The 21578-nt window shown below is 39.2% G+C and overlaps 1 protein-coding gene across 2 annotated transcripts in view; it reads left to right on the forward strand.

Moving 5' to 3' along the window:
* The window catches only part of Antxr2 (ANTXR cell adhesion molecule 2), a 132910-nt gene that overhangs the window by 56248 nt on the left and 55084 nt on the right, over positions 1 to 21578 (forward strand). For both annotated transcript variants that reach the window (XM_028773658.1, XM_028773659.1), the window contains 5 exons: positions 768 to 863; positions 12000 to 12041; positions 12866 to 12961; positions 20449 to 20613; positions 20847 to 20927. In XM_028773658.1, coding sequence (XP_028629491.1) covers positions 768 to 863; positions 12000 to 12041; positions 12866 to 12961; positions 20449 to 20613; positions 20847 to 20927 — 480 coding nt within the window. The remainder of the gene's footprint in view (positions 1 to 767; positions 864 to 11999; positions 12042 to 12865; positions 12962 to 20448; positions 20614 to 20846; positions 20928 to 21578) is intronic.

Here is a 21578-nt window from a genome sequence, read left to right on the forward strand (position 1 = left end):
ATATAGAGAAATTCTGTCTAAATTTCTGGTCTGATCCAGTAGGACATTTGTAGCTGTGGATGCCTAGGAAGGGTCCTATACTAGAAACAGTTAGCCTGAGGCCTGAAGAACTCAATGGTTGCTACAGTGCTGCTTACAGGCAGGACCCAGAGAAGGTACTCAAAGGGTAGAGGAACTTGGTGGACAGACAGTAGAGAAACATAAGACCTCTTGCCTGTGTCATATGTGAAGCATGACCAGAAGTCAGTACAAGGAAGGACTTATCAGACTGAAGTTTCATTGAGACAGCAACAGGCATTGTTTTTCTTATTGATCTGCATTTTCTATCTACCTCATCCTCCAAGTATATAAAGTAACTGCTGCTGTATCATCATAAAACCTGGGGAAATTCTGCCTGGAACAAATTGGACTTGAACCAATGTAATTGTTGCCTAAGCACAAAAGTCCCCAAGGGACCATTTGTTTAATACTCAAAAACTGTGGCTCTCACATTCTTCAAGACATATTTAAATCAATCTGCAGCATGTTGGAAGATGTTGCATTTCTTGTTCATCATCTTTGAGTGACATAACATGCAATAAGTGAAATACAAAGGAATTAATAATGAAAAAATACATTAATAACATTTAAAAGAGTGGAACAGAATCTTGGCCTGATACTGTTTGTCCATTTTCCCCCAGTGTGTGCTATCTTCAAAGGAAAGAACATGTGGGTTTTGACCTTAAACTTCACTTTTTATTTTTATTTTTTAATTTTTTCCTTTATAGTCCAGTGGGATTGCAGTCCTCATAGCTATTTTGGTGTTGTTGCTGCTCCTGGGTGCTGCCTTGATGTGGTGGTTTTGGCCCCTTTGCTGCAAAGTGGTAAGAAGAGTTTTCAACTCTTATTTATTTTTTAAAGCACTGTGATACAAAGTAAGGCCCGATGTATGAATGAATGTCACATGGCTTAGCAAATGAATGAATGAATTAATTAATTCAGCAATTAAAACAGCAAAGTTTTAATTGGAAACTTTGAATCTTGATTATTTTACAATTATAGTCATTTATAGAAAACACTTATGTCAATATCTAGCATAAAATCCACATCAAAGACACTTTGGAACTCAGATGGGTGGAGAGAAGTGTTGAAAGGTTGGAGGTATTTGTGAATGAAGGTCATTTCTACTCCAGCACAAAGATAGTTCTGATAAGTGGATGCTGTTTTCCACCATCATCCCGAGGGCTGTGGGTCTGTGGCTGTTTCCAATGCTCGTGGAATGCATATCTTTGAAGATCTATGACACAGGATGTTCTTTTATCTTACAACTGTAATGTGTTTTAGAGGTAAGTCCAATGCAGAAGTTAGGCTATCAGTTAAACAGGTACTTTTAGAGACAGACAAACAGCTGACGCCATTTTCATGTTTGCAGAAAGCCCATGAGTTTGATACTGCTGAGCTCCTTCTTGTAGTGCTAACAGGTTGCCACCCATGTAACTTGTAAAAGTACCTCACATTTTTATCTAATGGTTGTTTCACTACAGTGTTTATATAGGACACACTGGGCTGGTGGGCTTCCCTGGAGACTCACACACTTCTGGGGCAGAGTCTGTTTCCTTATCACTTCCTGTTTAAAGTGACCCCTACTTCCTTGCCTTGTGACCTCTTTCCTCACCCCAGAGCCAGTACCTCTGTGTCGTATCCCCTGATGATTCCTCTCCACTTACATATCACTCCAACTGAATCCAAGTGGAAAAGCTGCCTAGTGTTAAAGACCTGTAGATCCCAGTTGGGCCTGTTATCTCAGAGTTGTTAATCATCATAACCCCTTAACCATGTAAGGTACCTTATTCACAGTACCAGGGATTAAGTTACAGGCATCCCTACAGAGGTATTATTCAGCCTTCCATGTGATAATGTGTTTTATATATATATCCCTTTTATCTAGAGTTTATAGAAAAGATTATCCCAGGAAAATCTGTCAGTGTGTTCAGTGCATTGCTTGCTTTGAGAGTGTTACTTATGTAAGTACACTTTCCCTATCTCATGACACAGTAGACTGCCTTTTCCCCTTCACCTTTGCTAAGCAATTTCAACGTCCCACAATATCAGGTCATGGTTTATATTCTGGCTATGCTTTTTATAATCTGTTCCACCATCTGCTTTCATAAGGCAGCCTTAGGATCCTTCCCTCAGGGTAGCTGGCCCACAGAGGAGGCACAGCATTGACTCGGACATCAGGAGGGATGAGGCTCTTCTTTGCTGAACTCATCAAGTTCCTGCCACAGCAGTTTATGCTCAGAAAGTTTCCTGATACAGTCTTGATTACCTTAGATACGGCTATTCTGGGGTGGATAGCATTCTTGAGTCTCAAATTAAAAAGCAAAAAGGTGCCTTAATGTGATTTGTGCTCCTTGCATTTTTAATTTAAATTTCATGGTGGCAGATTCCTCCCATCATTGGTTAGTAATTTCATTTACTGTTGGTCACAGGGTGAAAAAGTGTTCAAGTGTGTGCTTGTTCCCTTAAAGATACATGAAAAAAAAATACTGATATGGACTGTTTTCAGGAAGGTGTTATTGTTCTGAAATATAGTTTTAGAACATAAGTCTGGATATTATAAAGGAGATGCTATCATCAGCTGGTGATACAGGTCCACTTTAACCCTAGGTTCTTCAGATAATAAACCGTGAACCTGTGTTATGCTAGGCACTGAGAAGTGCCTTCAGTCATGTTATAGGATCTCCAGATATAGTCTCTAGTTTCAGAGATAGCCTGACTTCCCATTAGTACTGAAATGTGTTTGACAGAGCAGCCACTTTTGCTTTACACTTAGAAACAGAATGGAAAGCAGCAAGCCCTGAATGTGAACTTATAGTCACGCCTATGTGGGATGTGAACTGTAACAAATGTGTTCTAATGAGGTTGAAAAGCTGGAGTAAGGTGCAGGCAAAAGTCTTCATTCAGCCTTTGATGCATATGTTGATCATGGAGGAGGCAACAACTACTGTACTAGGCACTGGAGAATCATACATTCCTTCAGTATGATATGAAATTTCATATTTTAATATGGAAGCAAAGAAATGTGGGCTAGAAGTGTAAATGAAGGACCCTAAGTACCCAGCAGCAACATCTGAAGAATAACATCCTCAGAGGCATCTGGCTGCATCTATAATCTCAAATATGTTTTGAATAATAAAGAAAATGTGTAGTTAATGAAGGACATTTGAGGTGTGTGTGTGTGTGTGTGTGTGTGTGTGTGTGTGTGCACGTGTGTGTATGTGTGTATGTGTTTTGTGGTATGCTTTAAAAAGTGCTAAGCTGAGACCTACTGTAGAAGACAGTTAGGGTTTTAATTAGACCCTCTTTCAAAGGGTGTCCTATGTCTTCTAGAACGTTTGCACTCACTGCAGGGACTTGAGGAGCTTTGAGAACTGAATGATTTAGGCTCTTGCAATAGAGAGATTGTCTTGAATGGTTTAGTTGGGCTCTATACATAACCACAATCCTTATGAGGGAAACTAGAAAGAGAGACAGATTTTAATGGCCCAGACCTCAAGACAAGGAACACTGATGTGAGCAGAAGCTGGGAGAGGCAAGGGACAGTCTCCCCTCAGCCTGCAAAAGGAAGCCGCTAGCCAACACCTCACCTTTAACTCCATTACGCTTAATTCAAACTCCTGACTTCCAGAAGTGAATGGACACAGATCTTTAGTGTTTTAAACTACATGTTTTTTATGACTTTTTGGTGCAACAATAAGAAAAATTCTATCTTTAGACTGATTCTGATATTCCCAAGTTGGAAATGACTGGTTAGCGCTATTGCTTTTGAAAAGTAAGAGATATGGCTCAGGGGTAAAGGCACTTGCCAACAAGCCAGATGATCTGAGTTCAATAGCTGGAACCCAACATGTGGAAAAACATAACTGGCTCCCCAAAGTTGTTTTCTGACTTCCATATTTCCATTATGGTAATAAATAAATAAATAAATAAATAAATGTAATAAAAATAGAATAACTCAGTTTTGCTTTGTTATGGGTAAAAGTCAGATAGCATGTATAATGCTTTATGTACTGAATAGGACTGATTTCCTGTCTCAGAGTGAGATGAAACAGTATTAGATTATTCTTCAGAATGTGCTAGGCATATGTATTACTAGCATCATAGAAAGCAGGGATCTACGGACAGGTTCTTCAGGATGATGCTACTTGTAAGAAGTCCCTAGCATGGCTTTTTTCAAAGTTAGCTGTGGTGCTGTGCCTCTTCTAAATGCTAAGGATTGGTGTCTTGCCCTGCAGAAAATAGCAGGCATAGGACATCTAGATAAATATGGTATCTGTGAAGCTAGCATGTGCCCGTTAGCTGTATCAACTTCATTCCAGGATACAAGGAACAAACAAGAATCAGGTTTACTTCTAAACTATTTTATACTGATTCTAGTCAAAATGCATAGGGTGAAATAGTACATCTCATTGACGATATGTAAGTAATTGTATAAATAAGCAAGCAGTCAGTATAATTATTTATTTAAAATTTATCTTTTAGAATAGCTCAGCAAGTATATGAAAACAAGCACTGTGATTGTTATTTATTGTAAATATTCCCAGTGGTATAAACATAACCAAATAACAAATAAGTGCTCAGTAAATACTTCTTCTGGGGCATCTTCTTGAACTATGTCATCACAGACACTGAGAGATATAGTGTCTGTATCTACCTACACCAACTTTAAAATAGAGCACTCTGTTGCTCGTTATAAAATAAGTCCTGTTGGCTGTGGAAACATATTGTGCTGCAAGGGATTTGTAGTTGTTAACTGGCACGCCTGGTTCTTTCCTTTTCACTGAAAACGTGTCTCTTATAACTGAATACACAAAAGAAAACACATGTTTAGTACTTCTGTCAAATCGGAATTCTTCATTGTAATAAAATCTGATGTAGAATCAGTTTAGCTCTTATGGAGTTGCCACTGCATGCAACCCACAGGGGATTTTCTAACAGAGGGATTATGAATTTGTATAGAAAAAGGTCTTTGTATCTACTTGTAATGGAAATCTATCATTTTCCTTCATTTATTGCTTATGGTCCCTGAAAGTCCTATGATTTCTGAAGACTGTTCAGTGCCAGTGGGAAACACAGTTTCTATAACACATTTGTAGTTCAGGTAATTTTAAAATGTATTTTACACACATCCCAACTGTACTGGCTGGTTTTGTGTGTCAACTTGACACAAGCTGGAGTTATCACAGAAAAAGGAGCCTCCCTTGAGGAGATGCCTCCATGAGATCCAGCTGTAAGGGATTTTCTCAATTAGTGATCAAGTAGGGAGGGCCCAGCCCATTATAGTTGGTGCCATCTATCCCTGGGCTGGTTGTCCTTGGTTCTATAAGAAAGCAAGCTGAGCAAGCCAGGGGAAGCAAGTCAGTAACCAGCACTCCTCCATGGTCTCTGGATCAGCCCCTGCCTCCAAGTTCCTGCCCTGGGTGAATTCCTGACTTCCTTTGGTGATGAACAGCAATGTGGAAGTGTAAGCTGAATAAACCCTTTCCTCTCCAACTTGCTTCTTGGTTATGTTGTTTTGTGCAGGAATATAAACCCTGACTAAGACACCTACCACAAAGCTATGATAGGTGCTATGTCTGTTACTTGGTCTAATTTGATGAGTTAATAAAGAAGCATGCTTGTTTCTGTAACAGACTTTTAATAGATTTGACAAATGGAATATGTTTATAACTATAATATAATTTCAATATTATGCAAGTACTCCAAATCCCATGCATTCAAGTTTTTCTTTGTTAGTATGAGAAAGATTCTGTAGATTCAACAGGCTATTAAAGTAGAGCATCAGAAACAAAAGGCCGAGGTGCCTGTTATAGACTGGCCACTCTAGAGGTTTTTACTGTGACTGTTTATATTTTTCTATTTTGTCATTTTTTTCAAGGAGTGCTTTTTAAGAATGAAAGGGAATGGTGATTGTGTTTGAAAATGCCAGAGGTTGTATCCTCTGCATGCCTGGCTCTCATACAGAATCAGAAACAGGAGAAAATTTAGCCCAGGAAACTATCTATCGACCTTTTAAGAAGAGAGCTCTTACAAGAAGTTGGGTGAACAGGACTACCATTAGTCATCTGTAGGTTGTGTAGTGTTTGTGAACTGCTCCAACAGGGAAATAAGCTATCAGAAAATGTAGATGTTTTCATTACTGTTTAGCTTAGAGGATATGTTGTGTTTCTGGCAGGTTTGACTAAACAGGACAGCAGAAACGACAGCCAGATAGTAGGATCATTTGGGATAGCCAAACACTCCCCAGAATTACAGATGTAAGGCTAATGAGGTGACAAACAGAGGCTTTCTGGATTACTGTCAATGAGCATGGTACACAGCTGCAAATACAGTTGATTATGCTGGAAACAATGCAGTCGATGTTGGTCTAGTGTCCTTAGCCAAAGTTCTCCATCATCAAAGAAACACTGTTACATTCATTGTGTCTTTAGGGCACTTAGGATGCTACAGAAAGATTTTGTGAAACTTAAATTAGAAAACAACTTAAAGGTTTCCTTTTTAAAGAACAATTTAGTTACAAGTTAAACTTCATGGTGATGTTTCCAACCAGAGCTCTGTAGAATAATTTTCTTAGCCAGCAACAGCTGTGCTGTTCCCTTTACAAGTAATAATGCTTCTATATTGCACTTGCTTTTTATTGTTGAGGAAGGCTCTTGGTACCTTTATTGAGTTACTTTCAGAGAGGCCCGATTTTGGGAGGAATGAGCAATAAAACAGAAGTAATTTAAATTTTAATATGCCTTCCTCGCACCATTAATTAAAATGATTTATGTTCAGTTGCCTCGTTGAAATACAGTGTGATAGATGCTAGGATGTATTGCTTCCATGGTGATATTTTTCAACAGCATCATTTTGGAAACTGTATCAAATTCTTCCTGGTCTATGACAACAGCACCTTTCGTAACTCCTGGCAGGATATACATTTATACTGTTCTTCCCATGTCCCATTGTGACCTTTGTAGATTGTATTTACTGTGTAGATTTCTGACTTCTAGTTTTTTGGTTTAAGGTAAGATTCTCTGAAGACTAGTGAATTTGCTGAGAGAGAAAAGAAGGACAAGATAACTGGACTATTTTCAGTGTTCATCTGAGGGATTCAGAAAACGATTTTCCAAGTATACATCTAATGGAACCTAGGGCTTAAGTGCTCTAGAAAAAAAGCACTGTCCTTGAGCCATAGTGTTGTCAAGGAGAAAAGAGAAAATGATTTATATGTTTTGTCATATACATATACATGTGCATATGCACACACACACACGTGTGTGTGTGTATGTGTGTATGTGTGTACTACAGGTCTTCCACATTGTCTGCAGGATTACAGCACTTATATGGCTTTCTTGTAGTTACTGCAAGAATTACTTCTGAAATACTACTCATCTACAGCCATTATACTGTATCTTTTTTTAAAAATTCAAAGCAGTTCAATGTTGACAGTTCTTTCACTATTTTTTTTCTGAGTATCAGAACATATGATTGCATCAAGCTGGCTGCAGGCTCCCGTGCTGACATTTCCCCGCGCAAAGAATGCCCACATCACTCGAACATTTGAAAAGTGTTAATGAGCCGATCAAAAGGACTGTTGCCTGAAGCAGCTAACTTTTTTTTTTTTAATTTTTAAGCAATCGGCTCTCCTCCAAACTGAAATCTTCATCCTAGCAGCTAAGTAAATGAGATGTAATCCCCCACCACCCCGATGATGGTAATAACAAACGGAAAAAAATTGGAGGAGACTCAAGCTCTCCATATGGTTCATAAAGTGGTGGAAGTGTTTTCCAGAATTTTCAATACAGAGCTGAAGGATGCTAAGTGGAAAAAAATCCTGGCAACTAGGCAATATTATGCCTTTTAAAACCTGCACATTCTCATGAAATATGGCACACATGAATACATTCTTCTCTGGAGTGGATGTGCTCTTGCACTATTTAATATAAGAACGAGTTTCTCATGACTGTTATTTTTAATGCTTTTGGACCACACTAAGTTTTTTTTTTCACCCCACAAACTAATTTTACTGGCATGCAGGGTTACTGCTTCCATGTAGACTCATCAATTTTTGGCTTTAGGGACAGTTGGAGACACATTATTTTCTTTCTCTTTCCGTTTTGTTGCTTAGGAGGCCACGTGGTCTTGTGGAGAGGAATATTCTCAAATGTAATAAGAGAACTAGTTTATTTCCTCTCCTGAAACTTCTACGTGATGCTGGGTCTAATGGCAGGCGTGCAATGCTTCCCCGAAATGGTATAAACCTCATCTCTAGCACACATTTCTTGTAGTTTTCTAATTTTCTAGTGTGTATGATTTCCCAATAACACTGCTTGGAAAACAACTGGTCTACCACAGACTTTTGCTTGGTATTCCAACCTTTACTTTGAAAGTATCTTATGTAGTGGAACTAAACTCAGTGTTTACAGGTAGATTGTTTTAAGTGATGGACTTGAATTTTAATTCTGTCTTTTCTCTTTGTATATACTTGTGGGGGAGATTGTTGGAATTAGAGCTTTCATTATTCCTATGCTTAAAATGGGCACCAGCAGGGTAATCTTAAAGGCTCATGAACATGAAAGGGGACAGAATGTCACACAAGTGAGGGGCAGACACTGTTAATAAGAAGAACATGGTCCAACCTCAGATATGGGGGTTTGGGGTCCTGTTCTGAAGCTTTCTACCATTTGTTGTAATGAAAGTTATGATTCTTTACTCAGTAGACCGAGACTTGACTGAAGTAGAACATAGGGCTTCATTTTCTCATATGTACTTTCAGACTTCAAAATCTCTCTAAATTTAAAATGGGTCATAAACATCAATATTTTCATATTGGTTGAAGAAATAACCTCTGAAAGAATCTTTTCTAGAATGAGATGAATACAAAGTGCATGTATATACATCTATAATTATAGAAAGTCATAGAAGCAAGAGACCTATCAGAAATATTGTGATACATGTATTTTTGTTTTCTTATAAGCCTTTTTATATTGGAGAGAACCTAATTTTAATCCAATTTATTCCAAGATGTTGAAAATTTGGGATGATCTTTTGTATCCCTTACTCCTATTAAATTCACTAATTCTCTAGCTTCATTGGTTAACAGAGGAAAAAATGATGACTATTTCCTTGAAATTGGTATTATTTTACCATGATGGAGCTCTTTCTATATAATTTCATATTATTATCATCAATATTTCACTTGTAACTTGATCTTGACCTGAAACACTAATGGTCCACATATTCAAAGGGAGTAGGGGGATTATCAGTCTGGTTGGAGTAAGGTACATCCAGAGAGAATGTTGAGGCAGAGCATTGAGGAGACTGATGACCTATCATCACACTGAGACCTTAGAACTCTGAGAAGAGAACAGCTGTCTCATAGAGATGGATTCTAGAGAGACTTGGTATTTCCATAATATGGATAGCGAAAAGTAATAGCTTTAGTAAAACAGAAGCACACAGAAGTACCTCTTGTCCTGGGTAAGTTTGATAGAAGTGACTACATAGATGTTTTTAAAATATAAAATTATTTTGTGTGTGTGTGCTCAAGTATATGCATGTGTGCCACATGCATAAAGGAGTTTACAGAGATTAAAAGAGGGTGTTGGTTCCCCTGGAATGAGTTCTAGGTGGTGGTGAGCCACCATGTGAGTTCTGGCAAATGAGTCTGGGTTTCTGCAAGAGCAGTAATTGCTCTTAACTCCTGAGCCAATTTCTGCAGCCTCATAGAAAGATCTTAATTTGAAACTTATTTTTCCCCTCTATTAGTAAGCATCTAGAAAATAAAAAGGAATAGTTAGTGATGAGATTGGGTAGTGATCTTCAGGACAATGTGATCAAGCTGGAGGTTCTACTTATTTTATATTTGTCTGTGCTAGAGGTACATGCTGTAAGAGTACATTTGAAATCTTCACTATGAAATGAAAGTGATCTTAGATATATTCAGTCTTAGTGGAAGAAAAGGGTATATTTTGATCTTTATCTGGTGTGAGAACTCCAGAGGACATGTAAAAACCAAGAGAGATGAAGATTTCAAAGCCTTTTAATAAAATATAATACTTTTTTCATTTGAACTGTGTGCATTGGAACTGGGAGAATGATTGATTAAGCTTCTGTTAGAAGAATATTGGCTTAGTTACACAAGTTAGAATGAAGACTCTCTAAAGGGACTGAAAGAAGCTAGTTGTTTAATTATTACCACAAGAATTGCATGTAACCACTGGTGAAAATGTATTCTAATGACAGACTACCAAGAGCATGACTATCAGTATTAATATTTTCCTTCTATGGCTTTTTAATTTTTGAGACTGTCATACATGCTTACAATATGTTTTGATGAAATCTACCACCCTTGACCCCTCCCCTCCAGTTTCTCTTCTCTCTCTTACCACTTTCCCCTACCAATCTTGTGTGTTCTTTTTTTTCCTTTTTTTTGTTTTGAAACCCATCAATTAAGATGCTGAGAAGAGATGAGGAAGCAAGAGGCCCCAACTACTTTGTCCAAAATCACCATTGAGTATAATCGCTGAGCCAAATTTAAAAATGTTATTTTAGTTTAAGGAACTGTAGTTATGATATTGACTAATGAATATATATTAGAGAAAATGAACTGAATAACCCAGGGAACACATAACCATTTTACTAAAAAATGGGTTATGTCTTTAGCTCCCAAGTATAAACTCAATAGAAATGCAGTAAGTATTCTAGCATCTACAACCAGGAATTTCTCTCTATCAGGAAGAAAAAGTATGTTTCAAAAAGTGTGTTTATGTGTGTGTGTGTTTTGTGTTTGTGTATGTGCACATGTGTGCACACATTTTCCAGACTCCAAGACCAGGACTGAAGTGTGGAAACTGTTAGAAAGAGAAGTTTTGGCTCTGTGTAGGGAAAAAACTTTCAAATGATGAGTTTCTTGCCAGTCAAATGATGCTTTATGAAGCAGTGTATTTCTCTATTGCAGCTGTCCAAACATAATTGGAACAAGGACTAGGTAGGGAATTTTTAGAATATTAAAATTTTGGTTGTGTGTACTTTGCATGAATTGAAAAGTGTCTTTAACATCTTTAAAGTTCAAGGAATTCTAAGTCCTTGATTTTGAGTTCTGACAGTGAGAATGGAATAAAAAAGAATCCTTTCTTATTTCTTCATCTTTCCTCTTTCTGTAGTTCCTCCCTTCTTCCTTCTATTTCCTCCCTTGCTCCTGCTTCCTTCCCTCCTTCCCTCCCTTTCCCCCTCATTTTCTTTCCTCTTTCCACCCCTTTCACCTTCCTCTCCTTTTGACTTCCCCCTTTCCTTTCTGCCTTAAAACTTTAAATGAATATTTTGTACCAATCCCACTCTGATAAATCATGGGAATGCAGAGGGAAAAGCACATGTGAAACTTGTATTGACACTTGCAAGGGGATTTTCTTTGAAGGTAGATAAGATCAAAAACTCTGATAAATCTTGCGGAAGAAGTTAGAGGTGTGTGTGAATATCATAGAAATTATTATCTGCTTTGAGAAGACAGAAGTTCATGGCAGAGAGAGAATAGAGAATTATTTCCAAGAATCTGCTGGACCTGGGAAGGATTTGGAGAAGGTACTAGAAAGAAGAAAGGGATCATAGGTTTTTCAGCCATTTGTAGTCTGCTCCTGGAAAGAGTAAACACTAGAACAAAACATTGGGAAGAAATTTGGGTTGGCTTTGATCTTACTGAGTGAAATGGCTGACAGTAGTGTTTCCTTTGGATATGTTGGATATGCAGATTGGTAAAGATAAAAGTACTCCCTTATTAATAAAGGGGATATATATATATATATATATATATATATATATACTTCATAACCTCATGTCAGCTTCATTTGACTATATTTTGTCATAAATCTTAACCCTCTCTCTGGAGTTGCCACAATAGCCATTGTTTTGTACACTTTTACTTTTTCTTATGCAATAGAAGCTTTTACATTTTATCTTGTTCTATTCTGTGACAGGTTATCAAGGATCCTCCCCCACCACCTTCTGCTCCAAAAGAGGTAAGCGAGTGCCTGGTAAAGTGATACGGAGTTGATTTATTTTTGTATATAAATAGCATTCCAAAATTAGACCACTTCTATTTCTGTGACAGCTAAATATCTCCTTTTTAATCTGTGAAAACCAGATGCAACTTTTTATTTTATGATTTCTTTAATGTACTAGAGGAATGAGCCCTTCATTGATAGACATAGACAGATTTGTTACAGGATTGAAAGTACATGAAGATTTAATATGTTTTTATAATCAAATATTACTAGTCCTTATGACACTTCTCTAAAATTGTTAAGATATTCAATCTGGCAGTTGAAAGGTGCCTTTACTTTCTTCAGAGTGACAAATGCTATTGTATTACTCTGTTAGCTGGCATCATACTAGCAGCATAAAGGAAGGAATGTTTTGGTTTTGTGTTTTTTCAGGGCTCCTTTAATGTTTGTCTTTCCATTATAAGTTTTATACTTCAAACTTACAGATATGTAGAAACATGAGGTAATTGAAATATGACCCCAAGTTGAGTAATCCTTTTAAGTTTGAATGGATGAGCATATTTGCTTTAAACACACAATACTCATAGTTCAAAAGGCAACTTCTGTTAGCAAAGAGATGATGTAGGGAGAATCTGATGAAGGGAAAGACTACTCATACCTTGTAGAACACCACTTGAAATTGATGTGTGAGATTATAAACACACCATGTATCCCACGTATAATTTTTGCATTTCCCACAACAATGGAATAATTTAAAACATATCAATGTAACCCACCTCTGACTAAGCAACATTTTAAGAAATTAATTAGATCCACTTTTAAAAACTGTATCTCCATAGGAGGAGGAGGAAGAGCCTTTGCCCAACAAGAAATGGCCAACTGTGGATGCTTCCTACTATGGCGGTCGAGGAGTTGGAGGAATTAAAAGGATGGAGGTTGGTCTCTTAAAGCAACAGAAAGCATTGATCTAAAGTATATATATATGTATGTATGATTCTCGAGCCACAGACACCATGCTTTTTATAATTTCATCCCTCTTTAGTCAGCACTGGGTCTTCTCTGTGCACACTTCTTCTCTGTGGAAACATTCTAGCCGTGTCCAGAGCTGGGGAAGAACAGCAGGATCCATCAATCAAAGGACTGCATTGATAAGATTTATGAATGCTAAGGATAAAAATAGTTATGGGTTTCCTCACTGCTTTGGAAAAAAATACCCCATGGAACATCAGCTATAAAAATGTCAGTCATGTACAGTTGTAACAATGCTCTTCTTTGAAAAGACCTAACATTTGAAAAGACCTACTATTTGAGGGAATTCATTTTTGAAATATTCAACACCATGGATATGACTTTATCACAAATACAGAAGAGGCACATTTAAAAATTTCAACAACTTTGACTTACCAATTACCAACTATCCCAGTTAATACTTCTACTTCATGTCATTTATTATGTTGAACTATTTTTTGTTAGTTCAGTAGTCCAAAGATGGAGATTCTTATATATATATTCTTTTGTTTTGGTTTTTCGAGACAGGGTTTCTCTGTATAGCCCTGGCTGTCCTGGAACTCACTCTGTAGACCAGGCTGGCCTCAAACTCAGAAATCCGCCCGCCACTGCCTCCCAAGTGGATTCTTATATTTTTATTCCTCTCCTTACACCTTTATTTACTATTGTTTGTTTAATTTTATTTAATCATTTTTTTACACTCCAAATTTTATTCCCTTCGCTGTCCACCCTCTGATTGTTCCCCATCCCATACCTCCCCCCCACCCCTGTCTTCACAAGGATGTCCCCACGCCCCCTACTTCCCATCCCACCAGACCTCTGTACTCCCTGGGGCCTCCAGTCTCTTGAGGGTTAGGCGCATACTCTCTGACTGAACCCAGACCCAGGAGTCCTCTGCTGTATATGTGTTGAGGGCCTCATATCATATCATTAGGTGTATGCTGCCTGGATGGTGGTCCAGTGTCTGAAAGATCTCGGGTTAATTGAGACTCCAGGTTAATTGTGACTGCTGGTCTTTCTACAGAGTCACCCTCCTCCTCATCTTCTTTCAGCTTTTCCCTAATTTAACCACAGGAGTCAGCAGCTTCTATCCATTGGTTGGGTGTAAATATCTGCATCTGACTCTTTCAGCTGTTAGTTGGGTTTTTTGGAGGGCACTCATGATAGGTCCCTTCTTGTGAGCACTCCGTAGCCTTAATAATGGTGTTAGGCCTTGGGACCTCCCCTTGAACTGGATCCCACTTTGGTCCTGTCACTGCATCTCCTTTTCCTCAGGCTCTTCTCCATTTTTTGTCCCTGCAGTTCTTTCAGACAGGAACAATTATGGTCAGAGTTTTGACTGTGAGATGGCCACCCCACCTCTCACTTGATGCCCTTTCTGCTGGAGGTGGGCTCTACAAGTTTCTTCTCCCCAGTGTAGGACATTTCATCTATGATCACTCCCTTTGAGTCCTGAGAGTCTCTCACCCCCCAGGTCTCTGGTACATTCTGGACGGTCCCCCAACCTCCTACCTCCTGAGGTTGCCTGTTTCCATTCTTTCTGCTGGCCCTCAGGGCTTCAGTCCTTTTCCCCCACCCAATACCTGATCATGTTCCCCTCTTCCCCTCCCTGTCCCCTTTCCCACCCAGATCCATCCCTCCCTCTCCTCTCGTGACAGCTTTCTTCTCCCTCCCAAGTGTGACTGAGGCATCCACACTTGAGCCTTATGGCTTGTTGACCTTTTTGAGTTCTGTGAACTGTATCTTAAGTATATCCACTTATTAATGAGTACATACCATGCGTGTCCTTTTGGGTCTGAGTTACTGCACTCAAGATGATATTTTCTACTTCCATCCATTTGCCTGCAAAACTCAGGATGTCCTCATTCTTAGTAGCTGAGTAGTATTCTATTGTGTAAATGAACCACATTTTCTGTTTCCATTCTTTTTTTTTATCAAATTGTAATTTTTACGTATTCACACAGGGGTTATAAACACAAAAAGGCAGGATGTGGGGAAGGGGATGACACTGGAGTGTAGGTGTTCAGGTGGAGTACAGATACCTCTCAGAACAGGGTATTGGCTGGGGGAAGGTAGGGGACAGGTCACTATGACTCTGCTTATGATTCACTTGATCTTATCTAAGTTGGTACTGTCCTCTGCCCCCCCCCTCTCTTCTCAGGGCCTTCTCTGATCTTTTTCATGCTCTCTTTAACCATCCCTGTCTTGTCTATGTAAAAGTGACATTCTTCTTTAATGGTTGTACACAGTCTTTTCTATTGTAAAAGAGTAAATCAAGTTCAATAAAGTCTTTGCAATCTTTGGAGATCACTTCAGACAGCGAAATGAGGGATTTCTTCAGATTAGTGATGTCAATCTCTAGCTGTTTGATATTCTTGTCAGTGGCCCATCAAAGGTCTGAATAGTATAAGTCTGGTGGCCAGCATCAGGATTAGAACTTCTAATAGCAGACAACATGGGTGATTCATTGTTACCTGGAAAGGATAAAGAAGGGAATTCTCAGGGAGATTTCTCTTCCCTGGATGTCAATTGTTATTCATCTTATTTATGGTTGGGCCTGGCTTTGTGGGGGAATCTATTTATTTCATTAATCTTTTTGGCAACCATTTAGCTGTGTCTTCTGTGGTAGTAAACAGGCATATCAATCCTCGGCCCCATATGAGAACTGGATCTGGGCCATTCCCTTTAAGGTAAGAGGGTCCTTCCCCATAGCTGTGGCATAGTTTTTATTGGTCTCAGTGATGCCAGAGTGTCGTGCAGTGCTTGCGCCTAGGGATCGTGGGCTGATGGAACCGCTGCAGGATACCGGGTCGGCGGTGGCTGGCGTCAGCTCCAAGCCGGGCCAGCAGGGGTGGGCGAGCAGACTCTGGGGTTCGGGGCGTGGAAGGAGCCAGCCGAGCCGGCCCAGGGCCTTCAGCAGCCGACGGGGCGGGGCTCGCTCCACAGCGGCCTCTGGTCGCCCGAAAACTGGAGTGGGACCTCTGTCCCAGTCTCCAAAAGCGAGAAAGTGTTGTCAGCTCTTTTAGTTCTCTTCTTCCAGGAGTCGCTCGTGAGAGCCCACGGAAGAAAAGTGTTTCAGCCCCTTCAGTTCAGCTCACTCTTCCCGCTGAGGAGAGAGGAGAGTGTTGTCCTTTGAAGTGCGCAGCTGGCGACTGGCGAGGGATCACGAAAACACTCCGACAGCAGGAGACCTTGCACCGCACAGCAGTAGTAGTTTAATTTGAGCTCTGGAATTATATATATACAGTTTCGGGGAAAGAACAGGTAGCCCCTATTGGTTTGGCTTGGGTGTTTGAGGATGCCTTATTTGCATGGAGGTGCTATCCTACGTGATAAGGGTCACGGGTCTCTTTGTGGGAAGCGGAGGCTAAGAGGGCCATCGTCGTGGGAAATCTGAAGCAACCTTCTGTCCTGTGACCCTTTTCAGGCCGAGGTTTCCGGGGCTTCGAAGATTTCTACCAAGCTTTCTGGCTTTCTCATAGCCCACTGCCCCACACCAGAGGCAGTCAGCAGCAGATTTGCCATGAGCTTTCAGTTTTAGAGAATTAAAAGTGAACAAGGCATGATGGAGAGTATTTCAGGAAACTCCTTCTGGGGGGGGGGTACAGTTCCCCCTCTTGTGTTTTTAAAGCCAATTTTTCAGAGTTTTTGTAAAATCAGGGCAGAAGCGCCAACAGTCGCTCCTTCCAAACTCAGAGAGTTATAAAGACACTATTTAAAGAAATATAGATCTCTATTAATAATCTCTTTTATCAAAGGACTGTTATAGAACAACCAACAACTAATCAGTCTACATAATATATTGATTAATAATGGCTTCTGTATTCATTCTTCTAACTTGGGACATCTGGGTTGTTTCCAGCTTATGGCTCTCACAAACAAGACTGTTATGAACACAGTGGAGCATGTGCCCCTGATGCATGGTAGGGCATCTTTTGGGTATAAAAAAGAGTAACATGAACCAGTGGATGTATCCTGAGCAAAAGGATTGTGATTTTTGTATTAGTAGGTTTGTGTTACAAACACTTCAGATAAACGAACTTACAAAGAAGGAATTTTATTTTGGCTTGGAGTTTTAACCTAGGGTTCATAAGCCTTCTTGGTTCTAGCCCTGTGTCCAGGCTTACCATGGGCAGGTAAGAAGCAAAACAAGAGAAAAAATGTCTGGCTATCACCCCCTTCAGGCACAAACTTCCTCCTGAGCACACCTCCTATAGGTACTGTCACCTTCCGACAGAGCTTTACTGATGACCAAGACGTTAATACATGTGTCCTTAGGGGGCTTTCCATAGCCAAACTGCAGTGATTTCTTTATGCTCAAGAAAGCACACGCACGCTTCCCAGTAACCTGTAATTCAAAGTTCAAGAGTCTTTGAATTCCAGCATGTGAAGTTGCATCACCTGCCCTTTCTTTTCAGTTTTGGAAAACTTTTGAAAAAGATCGAGCCAACTTTCACTGAGATCATATCCATTAATCTTGTACATGTTGACCACGTTACTGCACTGTTCTATTGATGCACTGATAAGATGGATGAAAATGAACTGAAAAATGGCAACCCCCACAAATATTTACAATGAAGAAATTCAGTATATAAATACACACAATAAACTGAGTTGAGAATTAAGTATTATTAAAATGTATCCAATGCAAATTTAAAATTAGAGTAGGAAAATCAAATCCATAATGCTTTTATCAGCACACCGATTCAAGCCTGCTGAGCGCATAAGCTGGAGAAAGTACATTCATCCGAGAAGGTCTGAGACCTTCTGAACAAAGCTTCTGAGCTCAGGTTCTGTAAGTCAGATCTGATCTTTGTTGTTGTTGTTGTTGCTGAAGCTACAGATCTCACCCTTTTAATGCTCATTTAAACCTTCTGGGTTGCAGTTTGCGGAAAGCTAGAGCTGACCTTTTTGATGTCTGTTAGCCCAACAGATCTACTTTCTACAATTCCTAGTAACTTCAGATGGGTGCTTCTGCCAGCTTTTCGTGAAGCTGACTTTTTAAAATTCTGGAACTACCCCTTAATGATATAGACTCTAGGTATGTAAATGCATTCAGGAGATTATGAATCTTACTCTGGACGATGGATGCATGGAAGAAGTCAGCTCTGAAACTTGTGCCCATGCGTTTCCCTCATAATTAAGTGAGGCTAGGGACAGTGACTCTGCGGAGACCGTCTCTAGCAGGACATTTTTCTTCTTCTTTCTTCCTTTCAGGCTACATTAAGATTTATGCACACACACACACACACACACACACACACACACACTAATTCCTTTGTGGAGTTGGAAGAAACTTCTACAATGTGCCTTCTAGTTTTTAGACCTTGAGATTAAATGTGGTTTGTGTTTGGTGATGGTTGATGAGAACTCAGAAGCTCTTTGGTGAAACAAAGACAGCAAACTTGTTAAATCTTTTTAGGCCTCCATTACTGAGGGCCATGTGTCTAGTCATCAGACCCTGGGCATGCCATGTTGGATGAAAAATCCAGTACAACCAGCTTTTACTTTTTTTATGGTCCCAGTGATACATGATTCTAATTATTACGCTGTCTATGGTTTCAACTATGAAGGCTAAGGAGCTATTTGTGTTAAATCCACTTTTTCTAAATGGCTCTAAATTTTATCTATTTACTGCTCTACTCTGGATTGTTTCTCTGAGTTGTATTCACTAAACAATCTGTCTCTTAGTTTGTCTTGTTTTATTCCGTAAAGTTGTGAAGTTACAGCTGCATGAAATGCATATTGGTTTTAGAGTTTTAAATTCAATTAATTATGACCAAAGATTTTATTCCCAGTGTTTGCTTATCTAGGCAAGGACTGATTTTGAAAAAAAAAAAAAAGAGAAAAGTTTCTTTTGGTTTTGCTTTCATTTTTTTTAGAAAGCTCTACAAGAAAGCTCTACTATCTAGTTCTAAAGGTTTAGTATGTTGTAAACAAATGTAACAACCTCATAATGAAGATTCTTGTCATTGGTCACATTGAGAGATACAAATGTATTTTAATAACTCAACAGGATTCATTGGAAATCGAAAACTAGTCTAAAATTCTAGTAAACAAGAGGTGGTAAAGGTGAAAATATCTAAATGGCTTTATCAAAAAAGCTGTGCATAGTTCCTCCTATGAAGAGGAACGTCTTACTGAGCAATTCAGGTTAGTAGCTTTGGACTTCTCTCCCAAAGACGACCTAATAGTGCACAGTAGAATGTCTGGTATTTGTCTGTATTTTTCTTCATACACTCTACCTGTTATCTCTGTCCTCTTTAGTAATGTCCTGGGATTCTCCCACTGCCCCTGCTTGTATAAACTCCTCCACAGACCACTTCTTAGTCAAATATTGTTGGTCTCCTATTTGCCTCTTCTTTTCTGTTGACTGAAAAGTCAAAAAAAAGCAATAACCCAAATCCACATGGTCAATAGCAAGACTTCCCAGAGAGTGAAATTACCTAAAATTTGTGATATTCCATAATGATCTGTGTTTTACCCCCGCCACACAGAATTTTCTAATTCATGTCTCTCAATTAAAAATTTGCTTACTGTATTCAGATGAGCAAAAGATCAAAGACAGAAAGCTACGTTGGCAAGTAAAATGTTGTAACTGGAAATATATACTTTGTAAATCAGTTAAATATTATAAAATTATAATTTTTAAAAAGATCAATTATTTTTATGTAATATAAATTCATACAATTCAAAAATCATATAAAACTTACTCATCTCTTATTGCTTCCATCCAAATCCTTACCCTTGCAAGTAAACACCTGTGGTGGCTTTGAGCATATGACTTAACTGATGCCACAGTTCCATCATCCGGAAGGGAAACTGTCCTGAAACATAACATATCTATTTCTTTGCATTTTCATGGATTGAATAGACACTGAATGAGCACTGAATAAATGCTATCATCACCACCATACATCCCTTGTGGTGGAAATTGAACCACATAGTCTTGCATTTTCTATGTAAACCACAAATTGTCCCCTTATTTGAAGTGGTGGAAAGGCCATTGCACCAAGTTTAACTGATGTTATATTTCTGAAGAGTTATCTTGCATTAGGGTCATATTATTATAATAAAAAAGATGAGGAAGCAAGCAGGAAGGTCCTGTCTAGTCAGCCCAGTCTAATGGGCTAGCCCAGAGCCCAGTAAGAGACAGGATGGAGCGCACTTGAGGTTGACCTCTGGCAGACACACACATATGTATACACTTGAACATGCACATATATATCCATACATACAGGAAAATAATAATGAGTGGTAACGAATCCATTAAAACTCAGAAGGAAAGGAACTGAATTTAGTATACCAATTTATCTTCTTACACCAGATTGGTGAATCAGAAGACTGTGAGCCACATTAAAGCTTGTTCCTCTGGGACACTTTGATTGACAGCAGTGCCTCCTTCATTTTAAAGGTCCGCTGGGGAGATAAAGGATCTACTGAAGAAGGTGCAAGACTAGAGAAAGCAAAAAATGCTGTGGTGATGATCCCTGAAGAAGAGATACCCATCCCATCAAGACCACCTCGGCCCAAACCCACATACCAGGCACCCCAGACAAAGTGGTACACACCGATTAAGGTATGTGCCTGCATCTCGTGTGCTATACTAAACCTAACGGGGACTTAGCTCTTACAGTTTCTCCTGTTCCCCGAGGAAGACTAAGGCCCATAAAATAGCAGACATCCGTTTTTATGCTCTAGAAACTGTGTATTTTCTTAACACAAGAACCTTTAAGTTTTTATATTCATTTACTTGTTTAATTAATTAGTAAAATGAAGCTACCCAAGTTTACAAGTCTAATATCTCTTTAGGGTCGTCTGGATGCGCTCTGGGCTTTGATCAAGAAGCAGTATGACCGGGTGTCCTTGATGAGACCCCAGGAAGGCGATGAGGTACGAGATTTCTTGAGAAAGGTGGCTGAGGGCAGGGCATATAATGAAAGTAATTTTTAAAAAAAAGCTTCCTGTTGGCATGCAGGATAGAATTGATGCTGACCGTTGCATGCTCTCGTTACACAGGATGCTTGTTAAATTCTGTGTTTTTAGAATGCAATTTCAAGCCAATCTCATACCACTGCCTTTCCAGATAATTAATTAAAGTCATAAGCATGCTCATTGCCTCGGTATTTGACTTTGAAGACATGTGTTCTGAGTTATTTTCCTTTGGAAGAAACAGACTGGGAATTAGCATCTGAAGTCTTTCTTCTAGCATTTGTAGCAATGAGATCTGGAGAAAACACCTCAGAACCGTTTTCTTTAGGTATAAACCTGTTACCTGCCTTTAAAAGTTGTAGTGGTCACAGTGTGGTTTCTGAAATATGTCAAGGTGTCCTTAAGGCTTGAAGCACTACAGACATCTGTATTAGTGGTATTTAGACGCATATCCTTACAGGTATGCCGTATGAATGTCCTTTCCTTACAGGTGTGCTGTATGCACGTCCTTTCCTTACAGGTGTGCCGTATGTATGTCCTTTCCTTACAGGTGTGCCGTATGTATGTCCTTTCCTTACAGGTGTGCCGTATGCACGTCCTTTCCTTACAGGT

Source organism: Grammomys surdaster, unplaced genomic scaffold, assembly GCF_004785775.1.
Source record: "Grammomys surdaster isolate TR1022 unplaced genomic scaffold, NIH_TR_1.0 233, whole genome shotgun sequence".
Lineage (NCBI taxonomy): Eukaryota > Metazoa > Chordata > Mammalia > Rodentia > Muridae > Grammomys > Grammomys surdaster.